The sequence below is a fragment of the Microtus oregoni genome, unplaced genomic scaffold (assembly GCF_018167655.1).
Source record: "Microtus oregoni isolate MIOR12 unplaced genomic scaffold, Mior012 000031F_ref0000149, whole genome shotgun sequence".
In the NCBI taxonomy this organism is placed as follows: Eukaryota; Metazoa; Chordata; class Mammalia; order Rodentia; family Cricetidae; genus Microtus; species Microtus oregoni.
In genome coordinates this window covers 21860013-21879446 of record NW_024543090.1, presented here as the reverse complement: position 1 = coordinate 21879446, position 19434 = coordinate 21860013, and the positions used below count along the sequence as shown (strand labels likewise).

General features: G+C 41.4%; 1 protein-coding gene across 5 annotated transcripts in view; it reads left to right on the top strand.

Annotated features, from left to right (window-relative positions):
* Znf106 (zinc finger protein 106) overlaps window positions 1–19434 on the top strand; it is a 56056-nt gene that overhangs the window by 10651 nt on the left and 25971 nt on the right. For 2 of the 5 annotated variants that reach the window (XM_041679260.1, XM_041679258.1), the window contains exons 3-5: window positions 3527–3588; window positions 13306–13503; window positions 16671–18821. The exons of 1 other annotated variant lie outside the window; for it this stretch is intronic. In XM_041679260.1, coding sequence (XP_041535194.1) covers window positions 3527–3588; window positions 13306–13503; window positions 16671–18821 — 2411 coding nt within the window. The remainder of the gene's footprint in view (window positions 1–3526; window positions 3589–13305; window positions 13504–16670; window positions 18822–19434) is intronic. 2 more of the 5 variants (XM_041679259.1, XM_041679261.1) reach the window with 2 other exon arrangements.

The following is a 19434-nucleotide window of genomic DNA, read 5'->3' as shown; positions in this document are numbered from 1 at the left end:
CAGGGAAATTGGTTACAATTTCTCACTTTTTTTGTCTTTTCTTTCTGTTGTTGGGAGGCCACTAGTTAGTTCCTGGCCGCTTAGCCTCAAAATAATTACATAGAAACTGTATTAACTAAATCACCACTTGGCCCATTAGCTCTAGTTTCTTACTGGCTAACTCTTACTTATTAATTTAACCCATTTCTATTAATCTGTATCATCATGTAACTGTGGCTTACTGGCCAAAGTTACGGCATCTGTCTCCAATGTGGCTACATGACTTCTCTTCAACTCTATCCTTCTTTTTCCCAACATTCAGCTTAGTCTTCCCCATCCAGCTCAGTTCTATCCTATCACAGGCTCAAGATAGTTTCTTTATTCATTAACCAATGGTATTCACAGCATACGTACAGAGAGAAATTCCACATTGTCTTTCCTTTATTCTTTGCTTTGAAAGTAATAGTGTTTGCTTCAGGTTTTTTGTTCATTTGTTTGTTTTAGGTTTTCTTCATTCTTAAAATGTATTGTTGTTGTTGTTTGGTTTTTCGGGACAGGGTTTCTCTGTGTAGCTTTGGAGCCTGTCCTGGCACTTGTTCTATAAACCAAGCTGGCCTCGAACTCACAGAGACCTGCTTGCCTCTGCCACCCAAGTGCTGGGATTAAAGGCATGTACCACCACTGCCTGACTTCTTTTTCTTTCTTTTTTTTTCTTGAGCATTTCACTATGTAATTGACTGACTTGGAACTTGCTGTGTAGACCAGGCTAGTCTCAAACTTTCAGGGATCCTGCCTGCTTCCTGAGTACTGAGATTATAAGGTGTCATCTTGACTCGTTATTGATGAGTTTAAAATTCTATATGCTGTCTTTAACTTGATTCAGTTTTCAGATGTGTTTTGTTCTAATTGATGATCACTTACAGCTAGAAAGGGTCACTTGTACAGCTCTGTCAAAACGAAGCTTTGTAGAGATAGAAAGGAAACAATCCAGTAAAATCACCATTTAAAGGAAGTGTTTTGGAACAGCTGTCCCCTATATCACACTATAGAAGATAAAGAACAGTGTACTGTGGCATGGTTACACGGTTTCTGACAAACTGTATGTGATGAAGAAATGCATTATGTACTCATAACACGATGTTTGTGTCAGATCTTCTTGGGTTTGCATTTCACCACTTGGTTTTCACATTTACTCCTTCGGTGCTTAGCTCTGTGTGTAGGGCATAGTAAGCACTTGGGGAATACCTGGTGAATAAAGGGTTAGCTTCTCTGCATCCTTGAGTCCTTATGGAGTTAATACTCAGTGGTATTTTGTGGTTTAAGTGGGAAAGTGCTTGAGTCAACACAGAATATGGCTTGCATAATCAGTTGAGTTGTAGCTATTTATTAACTATATAAGCAGACGTTCTCTAATTATACATGAAATGTTTGCAGTCCTCTAAGTTGCATGTATGTGCCTTTTCTTCGGGTCTTGCTGTGTAGCTGATTTTGAACTTGCTATCCTGTCTCCTGAGTGCTGAGATTATAATTGTATGCCACCATGCCCAGCTGTGTGCATGTGTTTTAGTGAGAGTTTCCGCACAGATTATTTTCTTCTACTAAAGGTAAAATGAGAGTTAGAACATTGCAAAGCTTTAATCTTTCCTTTAAACCCAAATGAACTAAGTAGGGAAGTTGTAAAGTGGGTAGTCAGAGTAGAAGAGTGGGTGAATTTGCTGTGTTTCAGACACAGATCCGCCTGCCTTGACCGCTTGAGTACTAACTAGGACCAAGTGTGCACCATTGTGCCCAGCTGGATTCAAAGTGCGAAGGGCTTTTTGTTGTTTATTAAAGACTAATTATTTTATTTTCTGTCTATGGGTGTTTTTCCTGAATATACGTTGTGTGGTGAATGTGTGCCTGTTGCCTACTGAGGCCAGAAGGTGGAACCAGATCCTCTGGAACTGAAGCTGTAGAGAGTTGTAAGCTCCCTTGTAGGTTCTGGAATCGGAGTTCTCTGTAAGAGCAACAAGTGCTGTTAACTGTTGAGCCATGTCCATAGCCTCTCAAAGTGTGTGGTTTTCAGGGGGAGATCCTCTACTTGTTTACTTTTTAAATTTTTTGATATTTTTGTTTATTTTCTATATTAGTGTTTTCCCTGAATGTGTATCTGTGCCCCGTGTGCTTGCAATCCCTGAGGATGCCAGAAGATGGCACCAAATCCTTTGGGACTGGAGTTGCAGATGGTTGTGAGCTGCCCTGCGGTGTTGGCTAAAACCACTGAGCCAACTCTTCAGCTCCAACAAAGAGGCTCTATTTTTTTTTAATACCTATCTATAATCAACAAATGTGGGTTGTTTTTTGGTTTTGGTTTTTCATTTCTCTGTGTAACGGCTCTAGCTGTCCTGGGACTCTTCTTTGGAGATTAGTTAGCCTCGAACATGGAGATCAACCTGCCTCTGCCTCCCAAGTGCTGGGATTAAAGGCGTGCGCCACCATCACCTGGCTTCACCTTAACTCCAGATCTAGGGGGTGGATCCTCTAGCCTAGTCAGGAACCTGCATTCACTGCTTGAACACTCGTAGACAGCCACACACTTTAAAAAATGAAAACAATCAAGAAAGATGTCAGACATTGACCTTTGACCTCTATAATCACACACAGATGTGCATGTGTCTGTATGCACACCAGCATGAACATGTACATATACTACATATATATAAAGTTGCCAAAGTAGTTTTAAAAGCTAAGTGATTAGAAAGACTTTAAAAATCATTTTATATGTATGTGGGTCCATGTGTGTGTCTGCATGTGCATGTTTGTGCACTCGTATGCCATCGTGTGCATGTGAAGATAGGTTCTCTCCTTTCACCGTGTGGCCTCTCAGGCTCAGGTCAAACTCAGGTCATCAGGCTCAGTGGCCAGTGTCCTAACCTGCGGAACCATTATCTTGCTTGGTCCTTGGGTTTTTCTCTGTGGTCCTGGGTGAACTAGAACTCCCTCTAGTTAGATAGATTGACCTCAGACTTGCTTCCCAAGTGCTGGGATTGGTGGTGTGGTGGGTCGGTTTGGGGCTTTCCCCGAGTGCTGAGATTCCAGCGTGAGCACCACACCTGACTGCTTCCCTCCCCCAAACTCTGTATGTTCTTCGTAATGAAATAGAGTTTAACCTGCATAATCTGTCTTTTCCCTTCTAAGGCCAGTGCTTCTAATTTCAGAAAGCCACTAAAAATACCTAAAAATGACTTTTTAAAATGATAGCCAGCTAGCACTGGAGATGGAGGTAAAAGAATCAAGAATTCAAGGTCATTCTCAACTAGTAATGAATTCAGGGCCTGTCTGGGCTGAAACCCTATCCCACAAAATAAAAATAAGCATGAAATATAGCCAGATAATTATTTATTGTGGAATCACTATTGATTTTAAACTGAGAAGGGTGATCACAAAATTTTTTGGCCCAAAGAGTTTGAATCCAGATTGTTAATTGAATATCTACAGAGGAAGTCCACCCCCCAACCCTGGCATTCCCCTTGGTTAATCTGCTTTTTTGTTGTGTTTTGTTTGGAAGGAGATGGACGAACACATGCGGAGCATGTTGCATCACAGGGAGCTTGAGAACCTGAAGGGCAGGTAATAAGAACAGCTTTCTTCCATAAGTTTGCTAATGTGGGGTCTAAGCTCTGATGGTGCCTACCTGCTTATTTTGCAATAACCCATCATGATGACTGTTGTCTGATGGCACTGAGTCATTTAGAATTAATGACAATAGATCTTTGGCATTTAAAAGATAAACCCTGGTTCCTTTGTGCATCTTCTACATGGGTAGAATTCATAGCAAATCAGGCAAGTAGATTTAACAAGGTTGAGCTGGCATGAACTGCCTTTCTTACTCACAAACTAATTCCTGCATAGTGTCCTTGCAGCTAGTACTTTCTATATTTTTGCTTTAGCCAAATTAATTGTATGCTATGAACCCCTAGTCTTGCTGAAATAGCTTAGGAAATTCACAACCTGCTAAGCTATGCTGAAGGTTATTACTATCTGCAAAATCAAATAAAAGACATGAAATGTTCTGTTAATGATTTAAAGCTTAAGAGTTTTTTTTTTAATGTATGTATGTGTATACCGTATCCTTTTTTCTGTGTTGTCTTCTTGACTAATGTGGATTTGAACTATAGAGATTTGATAAAGATAACATTGTAAATTCAGAAATAGGAATTATACTTTACTCCATGAATAATAAAGTTTCTGTGACAATGCTATCTCACTATTTGATGTTAGTGTTAACTTTATTGTAAATCCTTTTTTTGTTGTTTGTTTTGTTTTTGTTTTCTGAGACAGGGTTTCTCTGTATACCCCCAGCTGTCCTGGGAACTTGCACTTATAGACCAGGTTAGTCTCAAACTCACAGAGATCCACCTGCCTCTGCCTCCCTACTGCTGGCATTAAAGGCATGTGCTACCACCACCTTTTAAACTGAGAAGTTTTATTGTAAATCTTACAGGTTTATCTTGTATCTATAAATTAATGTGCTATTACTAGACTTTAGCATATAAATGCTAATGATTTTATCTATCCTGGGTCTCTAATGTGTAGTGGTTATGCTTAGTGGCAACAAAAAAAAAAGGGCTTCAGTTAGAAAGACAAATATGATGTGTGTTTGCTTATACGTGGATCTTAGCTGTTAGGTGTTTGATAAGCAGACTAAAGTCTGTAGAATCACAGAGGTCAGACATAGAATAAAGGACTGGGTGGTACAGCTGAATCTCCTTAAGAAGAGGAAGTAGAATAGATGGCTGTGCGTAGGCAGGAGGAGGACAGTAGTAATAGGAGGATCAAATGGGGGGGAGGGAGGCAAAACAGGAGTGAGAGAGAAAACAGGGACAGCTAGAACTAAGGACCACTTGAGGTGTCATATAGAAACTTCCTAAAATATATACTTAGATGAAGACAATCTAAAGTATGTGGTTAGTTAGGAGAAAGTTCTATGAGGTGCTGAGAAGATGATAGATTCTTTTGTGTTTGTGTGAAATGTTCTGTATATGTCTGTTAGGTCATTTGGTTTATGATGTCATTTAGCTACGTTTCTCCGTTTTACACCAAAACTGCCCCCTTTCATAGGTCCATAATTTGATTGCTGTTGTCCACCAAAATTTCCTCCTTCATTATAACCATCATATCCTCCTCTCACCACCACCTTGGTTTCCATAGCCTGGTCCACCACCACCATAGCCTCCTCTACTGCTGTGACCAGGACCACCACCATAGTTGCCACCATCACCTCCAAATCCATTATATCCACCATCACCACCTCCATAACTACCTCTGCTGCCACCACCTCCACCAACATAGCCTCCTCTTCCACCAAACTTTCCACCATGACCAAAATTACCTCCACCAATCTCCAAAGTTCTGCTCTCAAAATGGAGGGCATGATCCAAAGGAACCAGAGCAGTTGAGGAAACTGTTTATTGGTGGTCTGAGCTTTGAAACCACATATGATAGCTTAAGAAAACGTTTTGAGAAATGGGGCACACTTAAAGACTGTGGTAATGAGAGATCCCCAAACAAAATGTTCGAGGGGCTTGGTTTTGTGACCTACTCTTGTGTTGAGGAGGTGGATGCTGCAGGAACCAAAGAGAGCTGTTTCTAGAGAGGATTCTGTAAAGCCTGGTGCCCATTTAACAGTGAAGAAAAACTTTGTTGGTGGTATTAAAGAGGACACAGAAGAGTATAACCTGAGAGGCTACTTTGTATGGCAAGATTGAAACCATAGAAGTTATGGAAGCCAGGCAGAGTGGGAAAAAGAGAGGATTTGCTTTTGTAACTTGTGATGATCATGACACGGTTGATAAAACTGTTGTTCAGAAAACCACACTGCTAATAGGCATGATTGTGAAGTGAAAAGGGCCCTTTCTAAACAAGAGATGCAGTCTGCTGGCACACAGAGAGGTGGTGGAGGTGTATCTTTATGACCTTAGGTACGCTTGTGTTTGGTGCACAGGTGTTTAGAATTGCAGTGTCCTCTTCGTGGATTTTCCTTTGAGTATGTAGTGTCCTTCCCCATTTCTTCTGATTAGTCTTGGTTTGAAGTCTATTTTGTCAAACAGTAGAATGGCTACACCAATTTGCTTTTTGAGTCCATTTGCTTGGAATATCATTTTCCTTTTACCCTGGGATGATAATCTATCTTTGATGTTAAAGTGTGTTTCTTGAATGCAGCAGCAGGATCTTATTTTTTAACCCAGTCTGTTAGTCTGTATCTTTTTATTGGTGAGTTGAAAACATTGATGTTGATCCCGTTATTTTCTGTTGTGGTGGGATTGTCATCCCCTCCCCTTTATCTGCTGGTCTGATAGTATATCTCGTGTTTTCTTGGTGTGGTTAACCTCTTTAGGTTGAAGTATTCTGTCTAGTTCCTTCTGTAGAGCTGGATTTGGAAATAGATACTGCTTAAATTTGGTTTTATAGTTGAATGCCTTTCTTCATCTATTGTGACTGAAAGTTTTGCTGGGTATGGTACTCTAAATGGGTGGTGTGTAGAACATGTGTCCAGGCCCTTCTGACTTTTAGAATCTCAAAAGTCAGAATTTAGAAATCAGATGTTATTAATAGGTCTGCCTTAATAATATGATTTTTTCTTTTTCCCTTGCAGCTTTTAATATTCTTTCTTCATTCTATACATTCTATATTTTGATTATTAAGTATTGTGGGAATTTTTTTTTTTTTGATCTAGTCTATTTGGTGTTCTATATGCTTCTTGTATCTTGACAGACACCATCTCATTTGGGTTAGGGAAATTTTCCTCTATTAGTTTGTGAAATTTTTTTTGTTTGTTTTTGTTTTTTGAGACAGGGTTTCTATGTAGCTTTGGAGCCTGTCCTGGAACTAGCTCTTGTAGACCAGGCTGTCCTCAAACTCACAGAGATCCGCCTGCCTCTGCCTCCCGAGTGCTGCGATTAAAGGCATGCACCACCACCGCCCGGCTTGGAAATTTTTTTTTCTGAGTTTTTGACCTGGGTTTCTTTCTGCCAACTTATTTGGGAGGGAGTTTGTTTGTTTCTTTTGTTTTTGTTTTCAAGACAGTTTCTCTGTGTAACAGCTGTTCTGCAACTAGCTCTGTAGACCAGGCTGGCCTCAAACTCAGAGATCACCTGCTTCTTCCTCCCGAGTGCTGGGATTAGAGTACCCACCACCACCCGGCTCTTTCCTGTATTCTTATTATTTGTAGATTTAGTTTTTTCATACTATTCCAGATTTCCTGGAGGCTTTGTGCCTGGATTTCTTTTTTTAGATTTAATTTTTTTTTTTTTTCGAGACAGGGTTTCTCTGTGGTTTTGGAGCCTTCCTGGACTAGCTCTTGTAGACCAGGCTGGTCTCGAACTCACAGAGATCCACCTGCCTCTGCCTCCCAAGTGCTGGGATTAAAGGCGTGCACCACCACCGCCTGGCAGATTTAATTTTTTTTTTGTTTGTTTGTTTGTTTTTGTTTTTCGAGGTAGGGTTTCTCTGTAGTTTTGGAGCCTGTCCTGGAACTAGCTCTTGTAGACCGGGCTGGCCTCGAACTCACAGAGATCCGCCTGCCTCTGCCTCCTGAGTGCTGGGATTAAAGGCGTGCGCCACCACCGCCCGGCTTAATTTTTTTTTTTTTTTAACCAAGGCATCCATTTCTTCTTTTCCTCAATGCCCGAGATTCTCTAGTCCATCTCTTATAATCTGTTGGTGAAGCTTGCCTCAGAAGTTTGTTTTTAAGTTCCTACTGTAATGGTCTGTCTGGTCCCTTTGAAAGACAAGCCCTGCCAACTTCCCTGTCTGCTGAGGCAAGCAGATCTTCCTTCCACTTCCAGCCTTTCCTTTTGGTCTCTCTCCTGAAGAGGCAGCTTCTGACTCTCTCCCTTCTCCCCACTTCTCCCCTTTCCCCCTCCTCTCTCTTTATCTCTCTGTTTCTCTCTCTGCCTCTCTCTCTGCTCTTTTCCCTTCTCCCCTTTCCCTCTTTCCCTTTCCCCTCCATAACCCACTAAGTAAATACCCATGTTCTCTGTCTCTTACCTGCCACTCAGCTCCCTGCCTAGCCCGACTGCCTTTGTGGCCCTCTGTGGTCTCGTTCCCGCTGCCTACTGCCGCCACTTGGGACCTGTGGCATTTTATTTTTACCATAACACCTAGACTTTCATTTCTTGTTTTCCCTCAGCTTGGGTTTTCTTTAGGACTCCCTTTCTTCTCTTGAGCTGTTTTCTCCATTTCATTCCACTGTTTGTGTTTTCATTAATGGATTTGTTCATTTCTCTTTAAGGATCTTGAAAATATTCATAATGGTATTTTGAAGTCTTTGTCTTGTGCTTAAGCTGTATTGCATTACTCAGGGCCTAGTGTGCTAGGGTTTCTGGGCTCTAGTAGAGGGAGACATTGTCGTGGCTGTTGCTGTGTTTTTATCCTGGTATCTAGGCATCTGGGTTTGGTATGACTGTAACTCTAGGTGCTGATATCTGCACTCGACTTTGTTGAGCATGTAGAATTCTTTCCTTGGTTTCTGTTGCCTTGTCTGGTTCTTAGGAGAGTGCAGTGGCTGTGGGTTGCCTGGTAGGAAATGCTTTAGTCTACCAGGTGTGATGGCTGGGGTTCCAGGGTAGAACATGTTTCTGGGTATTTATTGGAAGTTGACACTAAGGAATGTGGATGGGCTAGTGGCAGGGAGTTGCTCCACAGGAGGAAAGCTGGGTATACCACCAGGGTCTGTATATAGATGCCTGGGAATGGAGGAGAGAGGAAGGAGAGGCCACAGAAGAGGAGAGAGGAGCTATCTGCTGCAGAGCTAGGAATAAGATGAGGGGGCAGTTAGAATTGGAGGACAGAAGGGACTCCAGGGAGTGCCCCAGCCAGTGCTCCTAACCATTGAGCCATCACTCCAGCCCCAGAAAATTGCTATTTTTAAAGGTTTATTTTTATTATTTTCAAGTATGTGTGTACATCTGCCTGTGAGTATGTACACATGAATGCACGTGTCTGTGGTGGCCAGAAGTGTTGAATCTCCCTGAAGTTGGAGTGCCTGGCATGGATATTGGTCCTCTGAAAGTTTAGTAAACACTCTTAACTGCTGAGCTAGCTCTTCAGCTTCCCCTAAAACTTATTTTAAAAACAAATTTTATATAAGATTCAGATGATAATATAGGATCACAGAAAATAAGTCTAGTGGGCCATGTGTAGTGGCACGCACCTTTAGTCCCAGCACCCAGGAGGTAGATACATAAGGATCTCTGAGTTCGAGGCCTTCCTGATCTACATAGGAAGCTCCAGGACAGCCAAAACTACATAGATAAACCTTGTCTTAAAGAGGAAAGGAAGGAAGGAAGGAAGGAAGGAAGGAAAAGATTTACCTCATTCCTCTTTAATAATCCCATTCCATCTTGCTTCCAAACTTTATATGCATTCACAGTTTTAGATCTATACACAGGCTTCATTCTGTCTTGAGTGACTAGACCTCATGTGGATTATGTGTTGCTTTGTAATTTCTTTTTCTCTTGTAAATGCCATCTTGAGCAACCTAACTCATTTTATTGAGAGGGGAGCACATTCGTACAGGTTTCCTCATATGTTAGGTGCAGCCATGACAAGTGGCTAGCCTATAACAAGTAAAAAAAGCATGCAAAATCCACAAAAAGGTCTCAAAAACTATTAAGCATTATTTTAAGGACAGTCATAACTAGTTTGTGCCGTAGAGACAAATACTCATCCACCCTTATTCCTTTTCCCTCTTAGCCTCAATTTATGAGTTTCTTCTGAATTTCATGTTCAGTTACTGTGCTTACAACTGAACTTTACTCTTCAGTGATGATCTTGTAAAGAATTATTATAAGATACTTTATTAAGTTTTTATATTCAGTTTTGAAGGCAGGCTTGACCATCTTGGTAAGTTTTCCTTGGTTTCTAATTAGGGACAAGGGGGAGGTGTGATATAAGTAGTTTCTCCAGATAGAAGCTACCGAAGACTCAAGTCTTTATTTATCAAGCAGCTGTTGTGGTTTAGTTAGAGCAAGCTTAATAAAGAAAGTCTTATACATAGAGTATCTTAAGACTGCCTTTTGTACATGAGGGGAAATTGTGTGGTGACAGGATGGAGCTAATTTGGGCCCTTCAAACACCCCGAGGAAGAACAGTGCCTTTGTTAGCTATGGCACAAAAGCACTGACTACATTCTCTCTGTAATTACATGTTTGTGCAAAGGTTTTTGTTTTATTTTGTTTGTTTTTGTTTTTCAAGACAGGGTTTCTCTATAGCTTTGAAGCCTGGTCTAGAACTCACTCTATAGACCAGGCTAGCCTTGAACTCAGAGATCTGCCTGTCTCTACTGGGATTAAGGATGTGCACTACCACCACCTAGTATTATGCAAAGTTTTTAAGCTAGCTATTAATGAGGAATTCAAAAGAGGGATATTGATGGCTTGAATATAAGAAAAACTTCTCGACTGTAGAAATGGCTCAGTGGTTAAAAGTACTTGACTGCTCTTCCAGAGGTCCAGAGTTTAATTCCCGGCAACCACATGGTGGCTCACAACCATCCGTATTGGGATCAGAGTTGTTCTTCTGGTGTATACACTAAGTACATGAATAAATAGATCTTAAAAGAAAGAAAATTTTTTTTTGCATTTTATAAATTTGTATCAGCAATTTTGAAAAAAAATTAAGGAGCTGGAAAGATGCACACACACAGATACATGCAGGCAAAACACCAATGCATTAAATAAATTAATTTTTTTAAAAAGAAAAAATTAAAAGAGATGGTACAAAAGTCTCCAACAGAATGAGGCCACTGGTATGGCAGCATTCAGTTTAGCATTTATACATCGAGTAGAATCAGAGATGACATTGAAGGCAAGATGGTTTTGTAACTAAAAACAAAGTTGGTTTGGATTTCGGTTACATTGTATGTATGGCATTTGTCTTATATCAGCCAAATTCTTCTGGTGCTACCCATTGTGAACAGATTTCTGTTTATATTTTAAACTTTCTGTGTTGTCGTGAGATGCTTGCTATTACAAGTTAATACTGCCTAGAATGAGCATCAATCTTAGTTGTCTCAAAGAACTTCATTCTTGATGAGATGAGAAAGTAGGCAATGATTCTTGTTTGTTTGTTTGTTTGTTTGTTTGACAGGGTCTCGCTACGTATCCCTGCCAGGCAGGTCCTAAACTCAGAGATTCACTTGCCTCTGCTTCCAAAGTACTAGGATTTAAAGATGTGTGCCACCACACCTGGTATTGCTTAATCTTTAAATATACAGATGCAGTTATTAAATTGTTAGCATTTGTACTAAAAAGTACAAAAAAATGTAAATTTTCTACTTTTTTTAGATTTTCAGAGATTCTTCCAATATAAGGAACAGTATTGGGGCTAGAGAGATGGCTCAGTGGCTAAGAACATTTGGCTGTTCCTGCAGAAGACCTAAGTTCAATTTCCAGCAACCACATGATGGCTCACACTGTCTATGACTCCTGTCCAGGAGACTCAACACCCTCACATAGACATACATGCGGGTGAAACACCAATGCACATAAATAAATACTAAAAGGGGGGACAGTATTGGAGGATGGAAATTTCTTTTTCCTCTTTTTTTCTACTTCCCTCCTTCGTTCCATCCTTCTGTTCTTTCTTCCCTTTTGGAGACAGGGTCTTTCTATGTAGCCCTGGCTGGTGTGCAACTGCTTGAAGACTAGGCTGTCTTTGAACTCACAGAGGTCTGCTTCTCAGAGCCTCACTGACTCTGCTTCTGCTTCTTACTGCAGTGTGAGCCTGCACTAGCTGTGTGCACGTCCTGCCATTGGGATACATTTCCAATCCAAAAGTATTGCTTTTCTCCCTGGAAGATTTATTTTTTTTGTGTGTGTATATGTATATTTATGTAAATATATGTAATATAGGAACAGGTACCCGCAGAGGCCAGAAAAGGGTGTCAGACCCCATGGAATTCATGGGTCCTTTGGGAAAGCAGAAAGTGTTCTCATCTTCCCAGCCCCCGTATTGCTTTTTAAAATATACCAGGCATTGTTTGAGGTTTTATAGTTTGTAACTCTGAGTAACTTATAACCTTGTGCTTGGTATTTAGTAATTGCTTGATAAGGTGTGTGTTTTGCTTTGCTTTGCTTTAAATGGACATTCAGGTGATCAGTAACAGGAACTGTCTCCTAGTAAATGAAGCGCTCAGTTTCATGATCTCTGTTAATTCGTATCAGTTCTGCTTATTTTGATAGATTATTTGTTTATAAAAAGGATGGGTAGGTGACTGTGTTTCATGGCATATGTCTCTGGTGATTTATGTAGAGAGATAGATGTAGACATACAGATTGGGGTCAGAAACACATATTTCATCGCTGCTATGAGCCCACGACGCAAGATCCTGGATTAAGTTTGGATTATTGGACAGCCACAGTTTGCATGATTCTTATTAGTGCTTGCGTAGACAGGGGACATAATCTAAGGATTGCAGGAAGCTTAAAAGCAGTTACATTATTGATTTGCTACAGGTCTAAGAGGATTTAAGATTTTGCTTGTTAAGACTGGCCAAATATGAGATTTGCCATTGTGTCAAGTAAAAGAAAAATAGAAGCAATCCAGTCACCCAATTTAGATAAAAGCCAGTTTTGCTTGTATCGGGACTGCAACATTTTCTGAAACTTGAGAGAAAACATTTGCCTGACACAGCTGTTAACTTCCTACGACTGACATGTTTTCCATTCCCTTTAAAGTAAGCCCTGCCGAAGCAGAATCTGTCACATGTGTCATCCAGACTAAAAGCATTTGCTGGGACTGCCGCTGTCATTTGCCAGGGTCCGGAATCTTCACATTCCAGGCAGAATGCCAGCTGTTCCAATTTAGTTACCCCGTTGACATTGGCTGTTCCCCTCCTCTTTGCTCCACCCTCAGCCTTCACTGGAAGAATGCCTGAGAGCTGGAGATTAAATGGAAGTGCTGTCACCAGACTTTCTGGGTGCAGCTGGCACCATGGCTGTGCCCCAGGGCAGCTTGTGTTTGCTCTGAGCCCCCTGCCCTGCCTCCCCTTTCACCATGTTTCCTCTGGCAAGATTTTAAGTACAGCAATTCAAGAAGATTTCTCCTAAATCTCATTGATCTGAAGTGTGTTGCCTCTTGATTGCTGGAAAAGAATCTAAAATTTATTTCAAAGTAATCTATAAACACGTTTACTAAAAGTGATGAAAGGTGCATTGACATTTACCAGCACTGATTGTTCGCTCTGCCCAATTGGGCAGTGTCTTTCAGAGGAAACTATCGATCTGGTGAGTGTACCATGCCAGTGGGGAGAATTGAATGTCCCTCATCTCCCTCTTTCCCTAGGGACATTAGTCATGAGTGCCGAGTGTGCGGGGTCACAGAAGTGGGTCTCTCTGCATATGCAAAGCACATTTCTGGCCAGTTGCACAAAGATAATGTTGATGCCCAGGAAAGAGAAGATGATGGAAAGGAAGAGGAAGAAGAAGATTATTTTGACAAGGAACTTGTTCAGTTAATAAAAGAAAGAAAAGAACAAAGTCGGTAAGTCATTTTGTTTGTTTGGGTTTTTTTTTTTTTTGAGATAGAATCTCATGTAGACAGTTTTTCTGTTCTGGGGGAAACCTCTAGGACTTTGTGTAGCTAAGAAAGCTCCCCACTGTTACATTCCCAGGCCCATGATTTGAAATTTGAAAGTAAGCCTTTAAGAGGCAAAACTTAATCTTTGAGTTTGCTGTCTGGAGACTGAAGGACTATGAACTGCTACATTATCTGTCCTTAAACTCAGTTTTGTCCTTAGACAGCTGCTGATTAATAGAGCTACAACCCTGAAAACTGTTGTCTTGAGTCGCTGTGTGTGGAGCTATCTTATTAGTATCCAGTTTTCTGCTAGAAAGCTATAGCGTATAAGATAAGCATCGTTGAATTGACATTTCATCTATTATTCATTTATATTATTTTTCATTAAATATTTTTATGGCCTAAATAATATCTCTTAGGGGAAGGATTACCTCTTATAAATTAGCACAGTGCTTCTGCCAGATTTGAATTTTACCTTTGAAATTTTAATGACTACACAGTGTCTGGTTCACTCTGGGTGTTTCTATAAATATTAATATCGTAAATTTGAGCACTATAAGTTCCCTAATTGTACTTCCCAAATTTATACCTTTGTTTATGTATTTGTGTATTAGGCATTTATAGTCTTACTTAACTGATTTTATGGCCTTAAATTTTGTTTGTTTTTAAATGAGCAAGGCAAGTCAGTCATGTAGCCATGGCTAGTCTCCAGCTTGTTCATAGCCAAAGATGATTCTGAACTTGGGTCTCTATCCACTTAGGTGCTGCAATTACAGGCATGTGCTACCACACCAGACTTTGCCCTAAGGAACTCACTTAATGAAGCAGAGAACAATTAAAATCTTAACAATTGAAGAGAAAATTTCAAACAAATTTTTAAAGATTTTTCTTGAATACTAAGCCTACTCACCTTTTTTATGTTAGAGATTTAAATATAGGTAGAAAATATGTAGCTTTATACTATGTATTAATATTTTTTAAACGTCCTTGAAGATTTTCTTAGTCTTAAAATGCCCACACCAACCTTGAATTCTTAGTTCTTCTGATGCCATTCTCATAGCTACAGTACAGCTGTAGTCTGTGCTTCTGTTTCAGGAAGGTTAGAGCATTAATTCTTTTGGGGGATGTGGGTTTGTTTTTTTGAAACAGTAGCCCTGGCTGTCCTGGAACTCAGTCTGGAGACCAGGCTAGCCTTGAACTCACAGGGATTCACCTGCCTCGGCCTCCCAAGTGCTGAGATTAAAGGTGTGCACCACCACTGCTCGGCTATAGGGCACTAATTTCTAACAGTTAACAACAAAACTACTATTAAAGCTTTGCTATTTAAATGATTAAACATCAGAGGCTAAGATTAGACACTGATATCACAGTTACTGTTCTTTGAGTCTTGTATGTCCCTGCGGTGACATAGTTCTGTAAGATCATGCACCACTTTTCTGTGTTGATTGATTGGAGCGGGGTCTCTTTATGTAGTCCAACTCACCTTCTTCACCCTGGCCTAAGTGCTAAGATTATAGGCTAGTATTGCCTCGCCAGCCTAGATGAATTTCTTAACTTTATCTTGTAAAAAAGGAACTGATTTGTATCCAGCATACTACAGGCATTAAAGGCCAGTCAAGATAGCCAGGCCCTGGCGGTGCTTTTATCACAGCGCTTGGGGCAGAGGCAGGCACATCTCTGAGTTCCAGGGCTACATAGAAAAACTCTTTCTCAAAAACAAAAGAGCTGTGAAGATGGTTCTATGGGCAGAGGAATTTATAGTCGAGCCTGACAACCTACATTCAATCCCCAAAACCCCCATGAAGGAAGGAAAGAACTGACTCCCATGAATTGTTCTCTGATCTACACACATGCTCAGTGCCGTGCCCACACACACAATCAATGTTTTTTTTTTTAAGCCATTTAAGGTCAGTTTTTAAAATGTAAGAATGTTTTTTGTTCATTGGAGCAGACTCTTACTATGTAGCCTTAGTAGCCTGGAGTTTACTGCATAGACCAGGCTGACCTCAAACTCACAGAGAGCCATCTACTTCTGCATCCCAGTGCTTTGTTTAGAGGTGTGTACACCATGTCCAGTCTAAGATTTTACTATTTTATGTGGTATAGGTGTATGTATATCTAGGCACCTCTTGCATGACTGGTGCCATGGAGGCCAGAAGAGAGTGTCAGATCCCCTGGCACTGGAGTTACAGATGTTGTTAATGAGCTGCCTTACAGGTGCTGGGGATTGAGCCCTAAAGAGCCAGTTCTCTTAACTGCTGAGCCATCTCTCCAGCCCTCTGTCCAGTTTAGAGAAAGAAACTCAACTATAAAAACTGTTGTGAATTTTTATTAGATCAAGGCCTAAGTGGTTAGTATAAAACTTCTTAGGTTCAAAGTCAGGATTCAGGGTTTGCTCTACCTTCTGTGTTGGTGTGACTCCGCCTCTCCATTTAAAGTAGTAAATGTATGTCTCTGGGTTATCAGAGTTCATGAGGAGACCCAGATGAAGTACTTAGTGTTAATGAATTAATCTGCATGACTTTAGCTCACTTTATTCCCTGATGTTTTGAGCACCTAGTGTGCTGGGATGTTAGACACAGGAGCAGTCTGTAGAGAAATGGTTTTACTTACTGCTGTGATGTTAAACACCCTCCTTTTTTGTGGACTCCTTATCTAACATGAATAGCTTGATCAGCTGCAGGCTCGTAAAATGCCTCTAGCTCCTAAGTTCTTTGTAGCTTCTGTGGGAACTCTTATTTAGCATGTGCTGTTTACTCCTATTTGTGACCTAATTCACTGTTTCAGCTTGGTTCTAAGCCTATTCCAAACAGAAAAACTGTTCTTATTTGGAAAAGAGCCGCACAATGTAAAAATGCTAAGATAATAGGAACAAAATTTTAGAACATTAACCACCCACCACAGAAAACCCAATAGAAGCCAGGGAGGGAAAACAGTATAAATGTATCCAATTTTTAATATTTCTAGGATGAAGGGGAAGATAGTCTGTTAGGTTACAGGTGTAAAAGCAGGCCCATTCTGTAATTGAAGAAGAGGAGAGGAGCAGGAGCGTTTGAGTGGGTTATGCCTTTTAAAAAAAGAATTTATAAGAATTTCATTAAATCCATAATGACAAACTGTTTTTCTTTCAGACAAAATGAGCCTTCCAGTAACAGCCAAGAAAGAAACTCAGATGACAGGCAACCCCAGTGGAGACGAGAAGACCGAGCCCCTTACCAAGACAGAGAGAGCTATGGCCAGCCAGCGAGGCATCACCGTGGACCTCCGCAGCGGGACTGGAAATGGGAAAAGGACAGCTTTAATACCACCAGAAAAAGCAGCTTTCCGCATTTGAGGAATAGCGGTGGGCCAAGAGGAGGTTCTGGGTGGCATAAAGGTGCTGCAAGGGGCTCATCAGCGTGGTTCCATAATCACAGCAACTCTGGAGGTTGGCATTCAAACAATGGGGTGGTGGATTGGAACTATAATGGTACAGGAAGGAATTCCAGTTGGCATTCTGAAGGAACAGGTGGCTTTTCCAGCTGGCACATGAACAACAGTAACGGAAACTGGAAATCCAGTGTGCGTGGTACAAATAGTTGGAATTACAATGGCACTGGAGACAAATTTCAACAAGGCAGAAACAGAAATTCTAACTATCAAATGGAAGACATGACCAAGATGTGGAACAAAAAACCTAATAAGCCAAGTAAGTACAATCAGGAGAGATACAAATGGCAGTGGCAGGACAGTGACAAAGCTGGCAAATACAGAGGTCCTGCCGAGGGGTTTGCCAGTGACCAGTTCCCTTCGGAAGGCTTACTCGAGTTCAATTTTGAGCAACGGGAAAGTCAGACCACTAAACAGACAGACACAGCAGCCTCAAAAATTAATGGAAAGAACGGCAACACAGCAAGGGAGAAGTTCCGCCGCTGGGCACCTTATCCTTCCCAGAAGACTCCAAATTTACAGTCGGCCCTCAGAGAAGCCACTGGCAACAAGTCAGAAGTGGTAGATAAACCTCTCTTTAATTTTAGCTTAATAACTGCAGGAATGCAAGAACCCGTTGATAAAACGATGCTAAAAACACAAAAGGAAGTGCGTCCTGGATCTCCCAGTCACAAAGCCGGTCCTGATGGCACTGCTTTCTGTGAGGCGGCGAGAGCTTGCCCCATTACTGAACAGTCTGAACCACATCGGAAGTCAAATAAGAGTCCATTGTTGAAATCCCCTCTCCTTTCACTTCCAACTCCTAAACCAGGCCCTCATAAACATAGTTTAAAGAACCGCTCAAAAAACAATGAAACAAAATCCTTTTCTCCTGGAGATCGTTCATATCTCTTGAACAAATCCACTGTAGAAGGTAGCCATGGTTCTTTCTACTCACCCAAGTCACATGACTTATGCCCTCGTGTTTTAAAGGGGAGTAAAACCGTGTCAGGCTCTGAAAAGGAACCTGACCAGAAGTTAAATGACACATCGCAGAAAGCTCAAGAGGCACTCCAGTGTTCCAAAACACCGCGGAAGCCGCTCCTTAGCACGCCCAAAAGGCCTGAGAACCGAGTAAAAGAAAGTAGGAGTGTAGAAGAGTCAGCAGAAGACTCTGTAAATGTTGAGTGTCAGGTGCGCTTGGCTGAAATTGATGGTGCCACATCTGATCCAGAAAAGCACAGCGTAAAAAGTGGAGCAGTAGATCTGGCAGCTACAGAGGCCGCATCCTGTAGTGCTCACACTGCGGGTGAGGAGCGAGGGAGCCAGGTCCTGGGCACATCTGGGACCCTTTCCACCTCCCCACACCATCCCACAGTTCACCAGAAAGAGGCCGAGTTAGAGGTAGCAGAAGCAGCCAGTTCACACTCTAGCTTACTGCTAGACTTGAAGACCTCTCTAGAAGGTGTACAGGATAACAACCTTGTTAAATCTGATGGACCTTTTGAAACAGAGAGCTTCGAGGGTGCTAGCTTGGACACAGAGCTTCAGAAAAGTGATATCAGTAATCAGCCCCCAGGCACACTCCTGCCAGATCTAAGTAAACTTGGTTTTCCTGCCTCGCTCCAGAGAGATCTAACCCGACACATTAGTTTGAAGAGCAAAACTGGAACACATCTTCCAGAGCCAAACCTCAATAGTGCTCGACGGATTCGGAATATTAGCGGCCACCGAAAGAATGAAACAGAGAAGGAGTCTGGGCTTAAGCCAACCCTACGACAGATTCTAAATGCGTCAAGGAGAAATGTCAACTGGGAACAGGTCATTCAACAAGTAACCAAGAAAAAGCAAGAGCTGGGCAAAGGTTTACCCAGGTGTGTGCCTCCTTCAGTATCTGTCCTTGCTTTCTTTTGAAGGGTACCGCCGTTTGGCCTTGATTAAAAGAGAGTTTATGTTCTACTTAATTAAATGTATGTCAAAAATATCAATTGTAGATGTCTTCTTTAATTCAGTATCAAACCGTGACTGCCCCTGTCTGGCACATGTGACAGTCTTTCCTGACAGTGCAGTAAAGATGGGGCACACCTGAGAAGCTCACTATGGACCTAGGAAAACGCCATCAGAAATCTGTCACTTTGGTTCAAATGGACCAGAGCGTGGTATCTCCCTCTGAACCTCAATGTTTAGAACCAATGGTAAAATTTTCCTTGTATCTGCTCTTGCCGCCTGTCACTCGGCTCGGGGGTACAGACAGGGTCAGAGTGCTTTCTCCTAAGCTCTCGTCACGTTTTGAGGTACTGCTCTGAATGGTCAAAGAGTGTTCGACATACCTTTGCTTACTTTAAAAACCATAATTTTGCAGCAGTATAAGTGTGACCCTCCAGGCTCAGGGTCTTTACTGTTCTTGCTGATTAATTTTTCTTTCTTAGGCCTTTGAATAATAGTGAATGGTGTGGTAAAGCATAGAGAGGCATACTTAGTGGTTGT